Genomic DNA, 16,169 nt, shown 5'->3' with positions numbered 1-16,169 from the left:
CCTGTCATGGTTACTTCTGTAATACCACAGGGTAGCCATCGAGGCCCCCAACTTTGCACTCTCTTTTGTGAAGCTTTGTGTCCAGTACAAGGACATTTAATGTCACACTCGCTTGCAATCCGTTCTCAACACAGTAATGAGAATGACGAAGATTTTCTATCTCTTATTTGCTCGTCTGAATTTAGTGTATGGTGCCCGCAGTGCAGTGCTGTGCATCAGGACCGTATAGTATCAGTACAGACAGACTGCCATCCTGCCGTAGTAGATAAATTTTACAAAAACTTTCCATCCTTACTTAGCCTTAGAAAAATGCTGGTGTAAACGAAAGAGGAGCCACACTGCGAGGAACACTTCGTCAACCATCACACTCGATTACCCTCATGTATTACAGAGATACGTACCAATACCAATTTATGCTTTGTTCGAAGGCTAGAATTGCACCACTGAAAACCCTCAAGATCTTGGCTGCCAGAGCCATAGACCTTACTCTACGCCTTATTATCGGCCATCCAGAGATCAAATAAATTTCTGTAAATCCCAGCGCGGCGAGCATCCCCGGCCGCCACAAACATTTATTTAGATATTTCACAGTTGTGAAATTTTGTCATTTAGTTATGCATGTATTTCCATATATCTTTTTTTGTACAACTAATTTCTGGTTATTATTATGTAAAGGCGTTCCAAGAGCATACAGAAAGAATGGGTTTTCGATTAATATTGGGAGGCCACACGTGGGTTCTCTGAGAATGGCGTTGAGTCGAAACTAAGCCCATTTGGTGTCTTTTTTTGTTTTTCATTCAGGACGCTAAATGTTTCTTGTGATTTGATCGCATTATAACCTTTTTGGCTCAGCGGAGTCCATGTCCATTGCACTGTTGTATAATAGTTTCGTAATTGCTTAAATTTCGCCGTTGGAACTGCTCTTTATTGTTTGCTTTTGTGATTTTCCTTAGCGCTTCAATGTCAATGCTGGTGTCGTCATCCTCATTTACGGCTGCGTCGGCATATTTTTATGCAAAGAGTAGCCAACCGATGCACAGGAAGGCCAAATAAAGAAACAGCTTGGAAAGTGTCTGTTCGTCCTCGTATTGCGTGGTGCCGCGATTAGCAGCTAAAAATTTGAGAGAGACGGAGGAAAATGAAGCAAATTGGAATATATAAATGGGATACGAACTCACCAGCCGGGCGCGGCTCGCCAAAATTAAGTGAAGATGTAATAAAACCAAAGGGAAAAGCGCCAATGCCAAACGACATGTGAAATCCATCGCCAAATCCAAAACCAGGAAAACCAGGCGCCGGCTCTGGCTCGGTGCGGAGACCAGCAGGTCGTGGGGGAACTTTATTGCTATGAAAAGTGGAGAATCAAATTTGATTGTTAAACTATTGTTAATTTACTGTTTTAGTTGCAGTTTTGCTCACCGAGGATCTTCTTGGCGCGTGCTATTTCGTCCATAAAGTGGTATGACTTTATCTTTGTCAACAGCAGCCTTGCATACTGGACAGAGTTTGCGACTTGGGCGCGTCAATAGCCACTGGTGTAGGCAGGGCCAGCAGAACAAATGCCCACACATGCTAACCACGGCATCTTTTGCAGTGTCCAAGCATATGTTACACTCGTAAAGTGACTCTTCGGCATGTTCCTTACCGTTAGAGCTGTTGCCAGTAGCATCCTTGGTTTCGGCATTTAAGCCAGGTTCAGACTTAGCAGACCCAGCATCTACCGATTTATTCAAATCAGCAATATTTCCACCAGCAAGTGAACTGCCCGTAAATGAGTACGACGTACTGCTGGCAGCCCCTTCTTCCTCCGAAACTGTCAACGTTGACCTTCCACTCGGTCGCATATGAGCTGCAGAATTGGTATGTTGTTCATTGTTTGCTTGCTCTGTGGCTGGTTCCGTACTGTTGACGTTGCTGCTCCCAGTGTATGATAGGTTGGCGTGCTCCGGCACTGTCGCCAGTTTTGGCGTTTCCATGCTTGAACCAAGCTTGTACTTTTAATTAAGTAATAAGTTAGATTTAAAATATCACAAAATCGAATTGAAGTTTCTGTTTTCAGAATTAAGATACTAAAGATACTCCTTATATTTATTTGAAAAACTTGTGCAAAGCCCTACTAAGTAGGAAATGCGACATGTATAGCCCGGAAAACTTGATGGAGATCTAAGATACATTTATTGAATGAAAGCTATGAATGTAATGCATCAAAAAATAATATATTTAACTCCATCCCAATTCTAAATACCGGACTTATGTACCTACAACTGAGAAATGTACGTTTGTACATACATAAATATATGTGCAAGCATAACCAGTTGTTAATTAGAAAATTAAACTATTTCTGTATGATGATAAGTACATATGTAGCTAGGTTGATTTTTGATAATAAATCATTTTTTTCTGTTTACGTTAACCTTCCACTAAGTAATGGGCGCTCAGCCCTGAATTAGAGTGGTATTATTCGTACGCCCTAATATGTTTGCTTACTGTATGTTCATATGTATGTACATACATAAGTATGTGCCTTGTTTACTGAAAAGGTTTCAAAGTTATAAAATAACAAATGTATGTACATATGTATGCACATATGTACGTACGTAAAGATTATACATATTTACATAGTATATGTACATATGTACATACATATGTCTGTATGCTAATGCGCACTTTGCCAAAGATTAAGAACGTTATAAAAGTATAACATACATTGTATGCCCAAGTTTACTCTGCGTCATTGCATTTGGCTTTGTGAATTTCCTAATATAAAGTTATCCTGCTAAACCAAAGCCACTCACAATAATGTACTTTGTACATAATGTATGTTTACATTGGCATAGTAGACTTTAATCACTCAGAGTCCACAAATAAATGTTGGTAATTTGTAATTAAATGCCTTTAGAAAGGTAGGAATAAAAACATTCCTGTACAAAACATTGCGACTCTGGCAGTATATTTTGCATTTCCTTATTCATTCTGGGTTTGTTTTCAAATGTATAGCAATTTAATAATATGTACACGTAAATATACACGAACGGTTACCCCAAATAAACATATACACAGCGGATATGTTCAATTTTTTAATATTAAGCTACGATTTTACGTACATAAAATGGTCGAAAGAATTAACGTATTATTATTTTATTAAAATTTTCAATTGACGTATCAAAATTTGATCGGTCACACGTCCAAAGTAGAGCTGGAGAACAATCGATATTATCGATGTATCGGTGTAAGCTGCAGACATCGATACTTACATATTTTATACATTCGACTTGCATCAGGTGTGTCTACTATCACTGCACTCTGAGTACATAAATGTGGGACGATGGGAAACAGAACTGATGACAATAAAATTAAATATTGCAAAATTTCAATAAGTTTAATTTAAAAGCCTTGCGAAGAACAGATAAATTCGAGATTAATCCCACAATCCTAATTCAAACATCTTGACATGCTGCCACAAAGACGACGATTTCAGCCAAGCATTTCGTTCATCAGCAGCAGTAGTATAGCCCCACCAAAAAATCTGAAATTGAAGTCAACCTACAACCCTTCTTCGTTCGATCTACTTATCACTTCGATCACCGAATTCTTGTTCATTGTGCGCGCTACATGCTTACCCGTGAGTAAAATTCAAGATCATTGAGTAAAGCCATATCTGTGGGAAAGAAACAAGAAGGGTCGTTTTTCCATAGATATGAGTATTATAAATCATATAATAAAACCCTATAAAAAACCTATAAAAACTGTACCAGAACGTTTTGCTTAAGATCTGTATTCAACACCGCGGAAACCAAACATTCCTTTCCAACTTATAAAAAACTGTTTCGAGAATTTGCAATTTACTTTTCGTTATCATATATCTTTCATCATAAATTCAATACACATACAACATAATCGCAAATTTATAAATTTATACATGTGCAAATGTGAATCGGTGTTCCACATCTGTGGAAAAATTCCACCGTCCCAAATGGTGGTGCTCAGTGTACAGAGGGCACATATTTTAGATATTACAGTGTCGATAAGTTACTAGCAGGATATCGATATATTTTATGTTCAATCAATTAATGCAGTGGCCCATATACAAACGACGCCGTTTTGTTAATTATTCTTTATGTTGAAACTTTTCATTTGCGTCCGCTTCAGGAGAAACAAATTTTGAAATTAGAAAATACCAGGTACAAATGATTAAGTAAGCAACGTTTATATTCCTCAAGTTCCTTTGTTTTTCAGTACGAAGAGCTGCGTTGAAGGCAGAACATTTAGAATATGAATTCATGCGTTTTGCCCACACCCGTGCCCGACGATGATGGTGACAAACGCTGGCATAGCATTCATCGTCGGTTTATTTCCGATTGCCGCGAAAAAGATCCCGACGTAATTTTTCTAGGAGATTGCATATTTGAGACGCTACAAGATAGCGAGACGTGGAATCAGTATTTTGCACCATTGCATTGCCTCAACTTCAGTATACGGGACGATTGCACCGAACATGTTCTATGGCGTATCGAAAATGGAGCGTTGGACAATGTTAATCCGAAAATAGTTGTTCTGCACGTTGGTACCAACAATGTCAACAGCAGTGCTGACGAAGTAGCCGAAGGTATTCTCGCAAATGTCGCAAAAATACGCCAGAAACTCAACGGTGCCTATGTCATACTTCCTGTAAGTGTCCTGCCGTTCTATCCATATGAAAATATAAATGACTATAACACCCATTACGTATATGCAGTCACTGCTCCCACGAGGTCAACAACCTAATAAACTTCGCGACAAAAATGCCAAAATTAACGAATTGGTTAAAGAGATGACTAAGGGCATGGATCGCGTACAGACAGTTGCCATCGACAAGGGTTTGGTACAGGGTGACGGTACCATAAGTCACCACGATATGTTCGACTACAAAAACCTTACGAATACCGGAGCCAAAAAAATTCTCGAACCGCTTTACGAATTGCTTTCGCAAATCCTCAACGAAAATGAGCTGGAACGCGATCTAACTCCATCGGAATAGGAAAAGTGGCAAAAAATGGACTAATGTACGAACACAAATCTCAACGATATTAAACGGAACACAAATTTAGCTATGTACCCAAATCGTATGAAGCATTCAGTGTGGAGCTGATAAAACTATCCAAAAAATCAACCAAGTTTTCTTAACCGATTAAAAACATTGCAAAATAATACCATATCCCAAAATTAATTTATAGTCTTCATTTCGTTCACTTCACATGCATACAGTCGCGGCGTAGATAAGGCACGCAAAATCTGAATTTTTAAATGTAGATATTATTTACATCCATACATTCATGCATATACATACCATAGCCTACCAATGGCAAACATTCCCAAAAACATTATAGCAATAATATTATAATTAATTGAGTAAAGTAAATATTTGTATGCGCTGAATACAGAAGTTACTCACGCGGTCATAGCTCAGATTAAGTACAGACTGAGTGATATAAAATAAACGATTTTTGAGCTTTCTTATACATTATACCTATCGTATTAGATTAATGTATAATTGTCATAGCGTACGGTTAAATGTTTTATATCCGAATAACCTGATCAGTCTAAAGTGTATCAGCGAAATAAATATTAACGGATGTAATACCTACTATAACCGGTCAATCTTGTAAGTAAGAGTGCAGTGTACATACATATATCCTAACGGGTTTCCGTTAATTCTTACACGAATGACTTTCTAACGAGGAGGAACATACTGAGACGCGACGCGCAACGAACATTTTTTTGCAACGAATTTCAAATCAAGTGTTCGCCTGTTTTGTCGGCAGCTGCGGAACAAAAACTAGTTATATCTCAACATTTTTGGGATAGGGAAAGGTGGAATGATGAACTGCAAGTGTTAAGTAACTATTTTTTGACCGGATTCACAATAAGGATTGCTCTTTAATACCACAATTCGAGTTCTTGCACGTCGCCCCACCCAACAGAGTTGTTGAGCACTCAAAATATCGAATCAATGCAATGGGCCAACGGGTTTGCCTTTCAAGCATGTCCCCAAATTGAAAATGATCTTTTTGTTCCCAACTATCTAAAACAAATGGAGTGATCAACGTTTTTTTAACGCCGAATATCTCTGATTAGGCCCTGTTTTAAAGACACTTCTTCTGAATGCCAAATTTTCTGCAAAAATCACTTTGTAAAGCGATTAGAGAATTTTAGTTTGGTAAATTTGCAGTTCGCTTGAAGTTTCCTCCTTTGCATTTTACAAAATAATTTGTTAATAAATTATTAAAGCAGTACTCGGACGATTATACATATAATCACGAAAATTGTGAACGGCCAATGAAGGGTTCTGCAAAATGCAATTGTTCACAAAAACTACTGCTTCAATGCAAAACTTTAATCACAGTTTTTTTCGAAAGGTGATTTTAGTCGATAACACACTTTACTCAGAGGAGAGGTCACATACATATGTATGCACATTCACATGTACATATGTATAAATGTGTGCATGTGTATAGTACCACGAATTGGTTTCATCTCTTCGTCTCAAATTTCTGGTCGAGATCATAATACCCTTTAGAGAAAAAAAACAGCACATTGCTCTCAAGGGCAGCGCCAAGCGTTTTTGTACATCCATACATTTCAAATTGCATTATTCTGAAAGCAAAACAGATTTATCTTGGACTCGCTGGACTCTGTAGACTGGATGGAAAACTGATTTTTGAATGGGGAACGAAACGCTGGCGGCGTGGCCAGGAAAAGTGACGGATTTTCAATGTGTACGGTGGGCGTTAAGTGAGATAATATTAGGAGGGAATCTTTTTGGGCTGTGTCCTGAGGCCGAATGCGCGAGAGTGCTGAGGTGACGTTTCAGACTCTCGCCAAAAACTAAAGAGCAATATTAACAACGATGCCTGCATCGGTTCCTCTCTTTCTGCGTCTGCGTCCTGCAGCTAGGATGGAACTGTCGTTAACAATCGCAAGTCGTCAGACGTATGCGAGAGCTTAAGAACGTTGTTTGCCATCACGGAACGTGGTAACGAGACCGGGGCCGACTGACGGCAAAAGCAACCGCAAGAGGGATAACAAATAATACAGTTAGAAGCACAAATCAAGAAATTCCTCAATTGGAGACGCTGAAAAATTTTTAACTGGATTCGAAGTCGGAGCACGAAAAAAAGGGGAATGTAAAAGCAACGCACCAAAATAGATTTGATGACTTCGCAAAAAAAAATTACACGTTATTTACGTAAATGCTGCTCTGTCAACGGTTAACTGGAAGACATTATGTGAAATGAAATACGGTGTATAAGTCTTTCCTCGCCCTTACAAATTCGCCATCAAAAATTCGATCAACCGACTAAGCGACCAGCAATCGGCTATTAAATTTTGTATTCAACATAATCAAATAAATAAAAAAGTAAACAAAAGCGAAAAATATCATATTTTGGAGAATTTTTTGAATATTTTTTCACTGTTTGCCCAAATAAGAAACAGAGTGTGTTCATGAAGAAGTTCAGCAAAATTTTGCAAATACTAAATTAGAATAATTCATTATCAATTAGAATCTAGCTCGGAATAAATACTGAGAGAATTGAGGAACCCAAGCTGCCTATGCAAATGTAAGTAAAATAACTATCCAAATACACAAATTACCATACCATACACAGCCCAACCAACTCTCTGCATACATATGTACATATGTATGTATGTAGATGTACATTTGTATGTTCACAGTGAAAAAAGTGTTTTTATAAAATTCCAATACACATAGCCAAGCCAAAGGTATACATTTGTTTGTACATACTTACATACATACATATGTGCGAAAAACACACATACAAATGTCGCTTGTCGCTGACGCCTACGGTCAACAAACAGAAATAGGAAACACTGTTTCATAGTTTAACGGTTTCAAATACAGATGTACATATGTATGTATGCGTGAAGATGAATTATGTGTACAATATTTATGCGAATATGAATCGAAATTTCATCCATTATATCTGCATATCTATGTAGATGTATGTTTTTTCCTTCTTTTCATACATATAAATGAATATACATATGCACATACATGTAGTGGAGCATACATAGTCGGTTACATATGTACATACATATATGTATGTAGATATGTAGACTTACTTGGCTATCAGAGTCTTGTCAACTTATGGGTGACCCGCAACGACAGAACGAGGCGAGGCAAGCTGCGCATGACCACGGGACAAGTGCGATACATATGAATAGGTTCTGTAACGAACTTTGATTTTTCATGCAAGTGCTGGACAAGGTTTCTCGAGAGAGATTCGATTGTATTAATTGTCTCGGATCGATTGTCTTCGAGTTTCGAGCTCTGCATTTCATTTTGCTCACCGCTGTAGTTATAAATGCTCTAGTCACTTTTTCCACAAGTGTCCTAAGTCTGAGCATGCGTCAGTGTTGGCGCTGGCGCTGACGTCGACGCATCCAGTATATATAACCACTTACGCTTTGGTTATCGCTGTGGCACCCAGCTTCATTTTTTGAAACTGCGCCGTCAAGAGCGTAGAGAATGTACAGCTATGTACACGTTCATCCCCCTGTTCCTCTTTAAAAAGTAAATCTGCCGTATTTGCTCTCTTTTCGGGCTCGCACTGCATTCCCATAGTCGCACCGTGGGGCCTCCGCCGAAAAGACGTGGCAAAAGCCGATGAATCAAATAAATATGCGCTTACAAAAAACGCTCAAAAAAGGGCTGTCCAAGGTAGATAATGCCATTTAAAATCAAAATTTGGGCGTTTTTGGCAGAGGTTGAATCACTCGCCCAACTGCTGCAACTGCTGTTTATTGAGAAGTTAATAATTTAGCAAGCTTAAATGCCCGAATACACCACTAAAGTGTTCTTCGTTGTCAGAGGTCCCTCGTGAACAGCCGTGTTCAAGCCAAGCCCATGCACAATCCAGCGCTAGACCGGTAGTTTATTTACATATATACATATGTATGTACATATATGTATGCATGTACATATATATATGGTAGAGAATTCAGTCTTCCATAAAAGTTTACAATTTTGCAATGAATTTCAATTCTTGACCATCCTCTACCATATTCTACAGTCACTGAATGTTTTCTGAGCAGTTTTCTAGACACTTGTGTATTCTCTTCGCAGAATTCTTTCCTTTTCTAAGTTGGCAACAAAATTATGCAGGGGGAACTTTGTGAGACAGTCAGAACATTAAAATCTATTGTCTTTTTCCAATGGTCAGCCACATCTGTCATCTACATCTTTCTTCTAGCGCAGCAACTGCAAAACTCCTTCTTCATTCTGTCTTAATTGTTCGCTGCTAGTATTTCCCAATCACCAATCCAATAGGAATTTGATTTAATTTGTGAAATTTCGGGGAGCTATGCTTTCGCCATTAGAGGCGATCAGCTATGCTGTAATGGCAGTCGACCGCAGTACTCACAATCTCCTTCGTACTCCATTCTTTTTAGCTTCCGAGTCCGCAGAATTTTGAGTTGAGAGAAGCAATTTGCACCAGAATCTAGGATAGAACGGCAAGGAACTAAAACGCCAGGCCGATTTTTAATGTGAACAACAGCCTGTAGTCAGAAGCTCAACATAACTGTGAGGATCTCAAGCAGCAAGATAGCTGCTAGCAGAGTCCTCACTGCAGAAGGAACGGCTTCTGGTTGTATTGGTCGCACATCGTTGAAGTTCTTAGCTTGTGTCTTGGAATTCAGCTTCTGCAGCAGCAGATTATGGATTATCATGCGCCCCGATATCTTTTCGAAGAACTTATGGCCAAAATCGAAATATCTAAACATCAAATATTATGCCAAATTGGCGATATAGAAGTTTGCGGAATTGCTTCATTATTGCGAACATTTGAAATTACTAGTTAACATTAATCGCGCAAAGTTTTTGAAACTATTTTTTGAAATGCAACACGAGTAATGGGTACAAAAATGTTCTAGAGCTTAGAGTGTATTTATTTGATGCAGGCATTTCAAGTGCACAGAAGAAGCACCTGCGTCCCCTCCATAGTAAAGAGAAGAGTAGTATAGAGTCTAAACAAACATATGTAGATATGTACATATAATCTTTACCAATGACATAAGTTTATGGTCTGTCTGTCTGTGAATGTATGTATATGTACTGAGCGCAGTTAACAAATCCGAAACTCTTACTCTGATTGATTGAATATCTTCTTCATGATTTAATCTAGGTAATATAGTTACTTATTATGTATTGAACATGTTACATACAGAAACTCTAAGAGGGTATACCCAGTTATTGCACGGGTACGTGGTAGAAGTCCCCCCAGACCTGCATGTACAGCCAGTCATCGGCCAATCCGTTTCATTGCAAGCCTCATAAATGAATATTAATTATATAAACGGTCTAGTCCATTAATTTGATCTCTTTTGACAATTTCGCTGCCACCGCACAGTGGCTCGTTCCCCAAAAAATCATATCAAAATTCGGCAGAACTTTTGTGGCACTTCAAAATTCAATCAAATCAATTTATAATTAAAAACAAAATTGTACAGGGGTGTCACAGCAATCTTGCGCGGAATGGGGATCAGCGGAGAGCAATTTCGACTACAAATTTCGACTAACATTTTCGCAATCGAGATTCAAACTAAGGCTAGCCAATGTCTTGCAACTTAGCAGGTGTTGACATCTTCTTTTTATAGGTGGACTATATACTCGTAGACGTCGCTTATGATTTCGTTTTTAAATACGAATATCTGTCGGGCTGTTGAGCTAAAATGCATTGTTTGCGTAGTGTACCCATCCGAGTTTAATTTGCTATTCGTTTTTCAACGTTTTTGCCACTGTGCGCCGCTGTGCTACGCCTAATTCATGTCCTTGATTAATTTGCGCAAATTGACATTGTCAGCGCTGGCATCAGTGACGCCGCTGCATACTGTCGGTGCACAGAGTTCCATCTGAACATCTGACTAGCGCCGCATCACTTGTGCTCTTGCAACGGCTTTCCATCTATGAAAATACGATTATATAAATATTTATGGACTCCCGAAGTAAGTGCTCCTCAAAGAATAAATAAAGCTGTAAGAAAACAAACAGACCATTTCCTGACAAATTCATCCTTGAAATGGTCAATGAAATTATTTTGAAATCTTACAAATTATTCTCTTATTTATCTTTTACATTATAATGATGCGCATCTTATCTCTTTTGTTTCAGGTCGTTTCTAGGAAATTGAAAACATCAAATTCAGATACAGATTTTCATGCAACTCAACTCAAACACTTATGTCGGGTAAACTTTCCCAAATTGAGCGTTATAAATTTGTATAAGTAAAAGTGATAACAATATCACTGTGATTGTACCGGGTTGGACATTATTTATACAGATACAGATACAGATACAGATCAGAGCTGAATCGGAGGCCAAGAAAGAGCTTGATTGAATGAGTGAATCGAACCAGTGAGTGAGTAAATGCAATAGCTGCGGTGAGGAAACTAAAGAGTGCCTTGCTCAGCTCAGGTCAGCTCAGCGCAATGAAGCTACAATTCCAGCTGTACCCTTATGCATACAAGAGCCTAGACACAGTCTCTGCTAAAAACGGAAATCAAATCTTCATCACAGCCATAGCCATCCACTGCCACACAACCTGACCTACAGAAAAAACGTAGAGTTGAGTGCCACCAATGTGCCAATAGCAGCAGTAGATTGTTATCCAAAGTGCAACTACCGCAACAAAAGCATACTTGAGCTATTAAGATGCATAATTAATTTTTGATTGTTTCCAATGTACCAATTAAAGTTTGGATGCGTGAGAGTACCTTTTGGTAAATATCCTCGAGAGCGAGAATAAAAAGAGATTCAAGGAGAATAACCTTAAACAAAACGAGGAGAGGACGACCAAGACTTAGCATTGACGCTAACACAGACGTTGACGTCGACGCCTACTAATTAGAACACAATATTGAAGCTGCATAATGTGGATAACCATCACCTACTTGATCCTCATCATTGCCCAGCTGTGCGCCTTGGCCACATCCGCTGGCGGTAAGTAGCTCCACTTTCTTTTCTTTTCCCACAAATATCTACAATAAAAGAAGTCATCAGACTTGTTAACCAACCTGCCCTTGGATTGACCATCATTGTAGCCATAACAATCAATTCATATCGAAACTCAAAGCGGTGCTTATATCGAGGAAGGTTGTGAGACGATGCCTAAGAAGTAAACATACAAAGATATCGAGACAACGAGCATATTGTAGGGTTTTAGAATTCCTACGCTTTACCGTTGCAAATAAAACTCGGCAAAGCGTTTGGATTCTGAAACCCTATGGTTCTGCATCCAGCAAATAAACATATAGAATAAGTAACACACAATGCCATGACAGAAGATGAACAGGGAATGCATTCATTTGTAAAAAAATAGGTTGTTAACACTTGAGCATCATCTTGATCCAAGTCTTCCATTATTTCTTTGATCCTTCGTCGTTTTTTGTTCGTAGCTAGCGTTTTTAAAGAGAAGATCCTTTGTTTGGCACATAATCTCCAGCCCTTCCTCCTCGGAATCGAATCCAGTTACCATGTCGTCCACGCAGAAGTCCATTTAAATGGTGTCCGACCCCGATGGGTTCGAAAAAGACTCATTCATGGATTGTTCCCAGTCATCTATTTTCCTTTAAACACCGAAAACAAACCAGAAAATGCAATTTTGACAACTTGTATTCATTTTTTTACAGAGGCAGATTATACTCTAGACGATTCTTTTTGGAATGAAGAAAGTCCCGTTGGTAAGTTTGTATCGACGCTACTCAGATTAAAGCTATAGAATTACTCATCAATACATTGTTCGTGTTCGATTTCCTATTCAACCCAAGCTTCAGGACACATTTTGAGCGTCATCTTATCACTTCTTTTTATTATTTTGTAGGTGAAGTGGAACGGTTACTTAAGGAATACAGGCAAAATCAAGAGTTGGTTCGTCGCATCGGTGGCCATTACTACCAAATAATATATCCTGTTCAGCTGCGCCATCACGAGAAGATGGGGATATCAACACGTGAAGTCAGTCCCTCAAAGGTACGCAAACATCATAAGCGAAATATTATAAAAGTAATTATGCTTTATATGTATTTTATTTATTATACTTTCGAACTAAATTTTCGAGTGCTGCTCGTCATTTTTCGGTGTATTCACCTAGCCCTGACGGAGTTCCCAGCTCTGTACTCAGATTCTGAGCCGATCTACATACATATGTGTGATCCTTGCGAGCTATGGGCTCATCGGGACGGTCAGGCTGAACAGCCAGACAAAGCTATATCGACCCGGCTTTTGATCAGCTACTGATCAAGAATACATATGTACATATGTATGTATCTTTTATGGAGTCGGAAACGTTTCCTTCTGCACGTTACATGTGTCCACTTCGAGCATAAATCTAATACACGCCTTTAACCCTTCGAGTGAGCTTTGTTGAGATCCAAATGTAGCCTCAGCCCAGTCGGAACTTGTAAAACAGTTTCCAAAAAGGAATGGTTTCAAATATATTCCACGGAATATAATTGGTATATAAGCATGTCGAGTCGCTTCCACTATTAAAAGTAATTGCTTCTCCACTGGATGTGGTGAAACTCAACTGTTTGGAAATCGCCTACGAAACCGATCCTCATCTTCATTCATATTTTAATCACAGTTTTCATTTTTTCAGCCGGGGCAACGTCCTCGCCAGCATGATGACAGTGGATTCAACAGAGGCAGGACAAAGGTAAATTCGTTCTATTTAATATCACTATGAAGCAAAATTGTTTGCCTGTGGGAACACTGTGAGACGCGTCTAAAGCCACGTATCTACTTTTGTACTTGGTACTCAGTACATATGGGACCTTATAATTTTTGTCGAGTTTTAAATACTTTGCCGTTACTCGAAGAGTAAATGGGATGTATTAGATTAGTGGTCGAGGTTTTGTGCGTAACGCACCGAAAGAAACAGCAGCCGAATCGTTAAAGCCATGTCTGTCTGTCCGTTCGTCTGCCTGTCTTGTTTGACGCCTAGTTCTCTGTGACTCCAAGAGCTAGAGTAACCAAATTTCGTGTCAAGACTGATAATATAACACTGAATCAAATTGAGTGACATCCACAATTTTGAAGATACGAGAAAACTAAAAACCAAGTTGGTTTTCTTTGATTTAATAAGGGAAAAATGGTGTTGTGCTGTTTTATTAATGTATAAATTTCTTTTAACTTGCAGAAACATTTCCATCGCACTTCGCTTCTTATTAAGGCCTTTAATCATAAATTTCGCCTGGACCTAGAGCTTAACTCGTAAGTTACTATCACCTCTTATGTGGCATATTTACCAATATAAGAGATTTTTAAAGAAGGTCTTACTGACTAGAACTGTTTTTATATTTTTTACAGACAACTTCTTTCACCAAATATACAACAAAAGCACTACCACGTTGGAGGATATCTTGTCGACGGAAACCGGCATGTGAGTTAAAATTCGAATCTCATGACTCAGTTCAGTCGAACTACCATACTTTATGAATGCAGTGTTCGGCATGTGAGAACATTTGGTACACTTAGTACAAATGAACCCAAGGGAAAATATCTTAGCTATTCAATTTCATAATATTCATAATAAGTCAATTGGATACTTGTGTTTTTATTTTCAGGACATTGAGCATTGCTATTACCACGGGACAGTGAAGGACTATCCAGGTGCTAGCGCTGCCTTTCATACTTGCAACGGAGTGAGCGGCGTCATACACATTGGAAACGAAACATTCGTCATTCATCCGTTTTATGGTGGCGATCTATCTGTAAGTAAGGCACCTAACCATAGAATTGGGTGTAAGAACTCCCAATTGGAGCGCTTGTTTTTGCTTTTGTAAAATTGTAATTATGCCAACTTTAACCTTTTCCTTTTGATCACCCATTCGTTAACTGCCAGAAACATCCGCATGTCATTTTCGAAGCGCGCACGAAAGCAAACAAAGGATGCGCAAATTCAGGTAACCTCGACTCATGGAGGTTGTCTCGTCGCACCAAACACTTGTCAGTAGGCGTTGCGGATGTGGTGGATGAGATTCTGCAGAACCACGCAGTGCGCAGTAAGCGGGATGTGCGGGAGGCCACCAAATACATTGAAACAGCAATTATCGTTGACAAGGCAATGTTTGACAAGCGCAACGGCAGCACGCGGGCCGAGGTTATTCACGACGCAATACAGGTTGCCAATATAGCGGATCTGGTGCGTAGTTTTACTCCGTTTTAATCGATCGTCTGAATAATTTAAATTCAAAATCAACAGTATTTTCGCACGCTGAATACTCGGGTGTCGGTGGTTTACATTGAGACATGGGGAAAGAACCAGGCTGTCATCGATGGAAGCAAGGACATCGGCAAGGCAATCTCTAACTTCAATGATTACACATCAAGAAATTTGTTCCAAGTCGAGAGAGACACCACTCAGTTACTAACGTAAGAGAAATGTGAAATATGGTAGTAGGAACTCATGTTAATTCATTTCCATCCCTTAGTGGTGAAACATTTTCTGGCGGAGAGGCTGGGATGGCCGTTCCCGAGACTGTTTGCACACCGAGGGCTGTGGGCATCAGCGTCGATGTCAACGTATATGAGCCACACCTTCTTGCTGGCACCATGGCTCACATGATTGGCCATAATATCGGCATGGGACACGACGACGGACGTAAGCAGAGTCTTTCTCTGTTTTTGTACAATTAAACAAATATTTTTATTGTTCGCTCAAGGTGAGGAATGCTTCTGCCGTGACTGGCACGGCTGCATAATGGCACAGTCCATCGTCGGACAGGAGAATGTCCAACCGTATAAGTTTTCGGAGTGCAGTAAAAAAGATTACATTGATGCACTACGGACGGGTCACGGACTGTGTTTGCTCAACAAGCCAAATGAGGTAAGCGGAACCCTTACCCTTACCACTTTAACCCACTGAATTGATTGGGAGTATCTCGAACCGCATATATTTTCATTTAATAGATCGAATTGCGCCGAAACTGCGGTAACAAAATAGTCGAGGAAGACGAAGAATGCGATTGTGGTACCTTCGAGGAATGTGCTCTGGATCCGTGCTGCGACGGAATAACATGCAAGCTAAAATCTGAGGCACAATGCGCCAGCGGCGCTTGCTGCGAACAATGCCGCGTATGTACCACATACATAATGTTTCTATGCTTGCTCC

At 39.3% G+C, this 16,169-nt stretch overlaps 3 protein-coding genes across 15 annotated transcripts in view; 2 read left to right on the top strand and 1 right to left on the bottom strand.

Moving 5' to 3' along the window:
- Positions 1-596: 596 nt before the first annotated feature.
- On the bottom strand, positions 597-3,240 carry LOC117889570 (E3 ubiquitin-protein ligase RNF185). 2 transcript variants are annotated; one of them, XM_034793968.1, is made up of 4 exons: positions 3,105-3,240; positions 1,420-1,994; positions 1,179-1,345; positions 597-1,111 (listed from the first exon to the last, which is right to left on the bottom strand). In XM_034793968.1, exons 2-4 carry the CDS (start codon positions 1,974-1,976, stop codon positions 1,011-1,013), a joined length of 825 nt encoding a protein of 274 aa, XP_034649859.1. In that variant the 5' UTR covers positions 1,977-1,994; positions 3,105-3,240; the 3' UTR covers positions 597-1,010. The 2 variants fall into 2 exon arrangements, with proteins under 2 accessions (XP_034649859.1, XP_034649861.1); XM_034793970.1 differs by having other exon boundaries at positions 1,420-1,991; positions 3,105-3,181.
- Positions 3,241-4,045: 805 nt separating this feature from the next.
- LOC117889571 (platelet-activating factor acetylhydrolase IB subunit beta homolog) lies at positions 4,046-5,496 on the top strand. The gene is made up of 3 exons (XM_034793971.1): positions 4,046-4,181; positions 4,237-4,668; positions 4,736-5,496. The coding sequence occupies exons 2-3, from the start codon at positions 4,273-4,275 to the stop codon at positions 5,015-5,017; spliced, it is 678 nt and encodes a 225-aa protein (XP_034649862.1). The 5' UTR covers positions 4,046-4,181; positions 4,237-4,272; the 3' UTR covers positions 5,018-5,496.
- A 1,449-nt stretch (positions 5,497-6,945) lies between these two features.
- LOC117903602 (zinc metalloproteinase-disintegrin-like batroxstatin-3) overlaps positions 6,946-16,169 on the top strand; it is a 29,124-nt gene continuing 19,900 nt past the window's right edge. For 4 of the 12 annotated variants that reach the window (XM_034815848.1, XM_034815843.1, XM_034815845.1 and 1 more), the window contains exons 1-13: positions 6,959-7,598; positions 11,171-11,998; positions 12,688-12,738; positions 12,879-13,027; positions 13,656-13,712; positions 14,196-14,269; positions 14,366-14,438; positions 14,623-14,769; positions 14,901-15,200; positions 15,261-15,430; positions 15,490-15,659; positions 15,721-15,884; positions 15,968-16,132. In XM_034815848.1, the coding sequence (XP_034671739.1) occupies positions 11,929-11,998; positions 12,688-12,738; positions 12,879-13,027; positions 13,656-13,712; positions 14,196-14,269; positions 14,366-14,438; positions 14,623-14,769; positions 14,901-15,200; positions 15,261-15,430; positions 15,490-15,659; positions 15,721-15,884; positions 15,968-16,132 (1,590 nt within the window). In that variant the 5' untranslated portion in view covers positions 6,959-7,598; positions 11,171-11,928. Of the gene's footprint in view, positions 7,599-11,170; positions 11,999-12,687; positions 12,739-12,878; positions 13,028-13,655; positions 13,713-14,195; positions 14,270-14,365; positions 14,439-14,622; positions 14,770-14,900; positions 15,201-15,260; positions 15,431-15,489; positions 15,660-15,720; positions 15,885-15,967; positions 16,133-16,169 lie in introns of all 12 variants that reach the window. The other 8 variants (XM_034815850.1, XM_034815851.1, XM_034815853.1 and 5 more) reach the window with 7 other exon arrangements.

Source organism: Drosophila subobscura, chromosome A (genome assembly GCF_008121235.1).
Source record: "Drosophila subobscura isolate 14011-0131.10 chromosome A, UCBerk_Dsub_1.0, whole genome shotgun sequence".
NCBI lineage: Eukaryota > Metazoa > Arthropoda > Insecta > Diptera > Drosophilidae > Drosophila > Drosophila subobscura.
Note: the sequence above shows the minus strand (reverse complement) of the source record. Positions and strands in the feature narration are given on the sequence as shown.

Excerpts from the sequence above, each read along its gene's own strand:
- LOC117889570 (XM_034793968.1), bottom strand. The coding sequence starts at position 1,976 with ATGGAAACGCCAAAACTGGCGACAGTGCCGGAGCACGCCAACCTATCA. Across the intron at positions 1,346-1,419 it reads ACGCGCCAAGAAGATCCTCG|CAATAAAGTTCCCCCACGAC; the intron begins GTGAGCAAAACT and ends CACTTTTCATAG. Across the intron at positions 1,112-1,178 it reads TGGCGAGCCGCGCCCGGCTG|CTGCTAATCGCGGCACCACG; the intron begins GTGAGTTCGTAT and ends TCAAATTTTTAG.
- LOC117889571 (XM_034793971.1), top strand. The coding sequence starts at position 4,273 with ATGAATTCATGCGTTTTGCCCACACCCGTGCCCGACGATGATGGTGAC. Across the intron at positions 4,669-4,735 it reads GTGCCTATGTCATACTTCCT|TCACTGCTCCCACGAGGTCA; the intron begins GTAAGTGTCCTG and ends ACGTATATGCAG.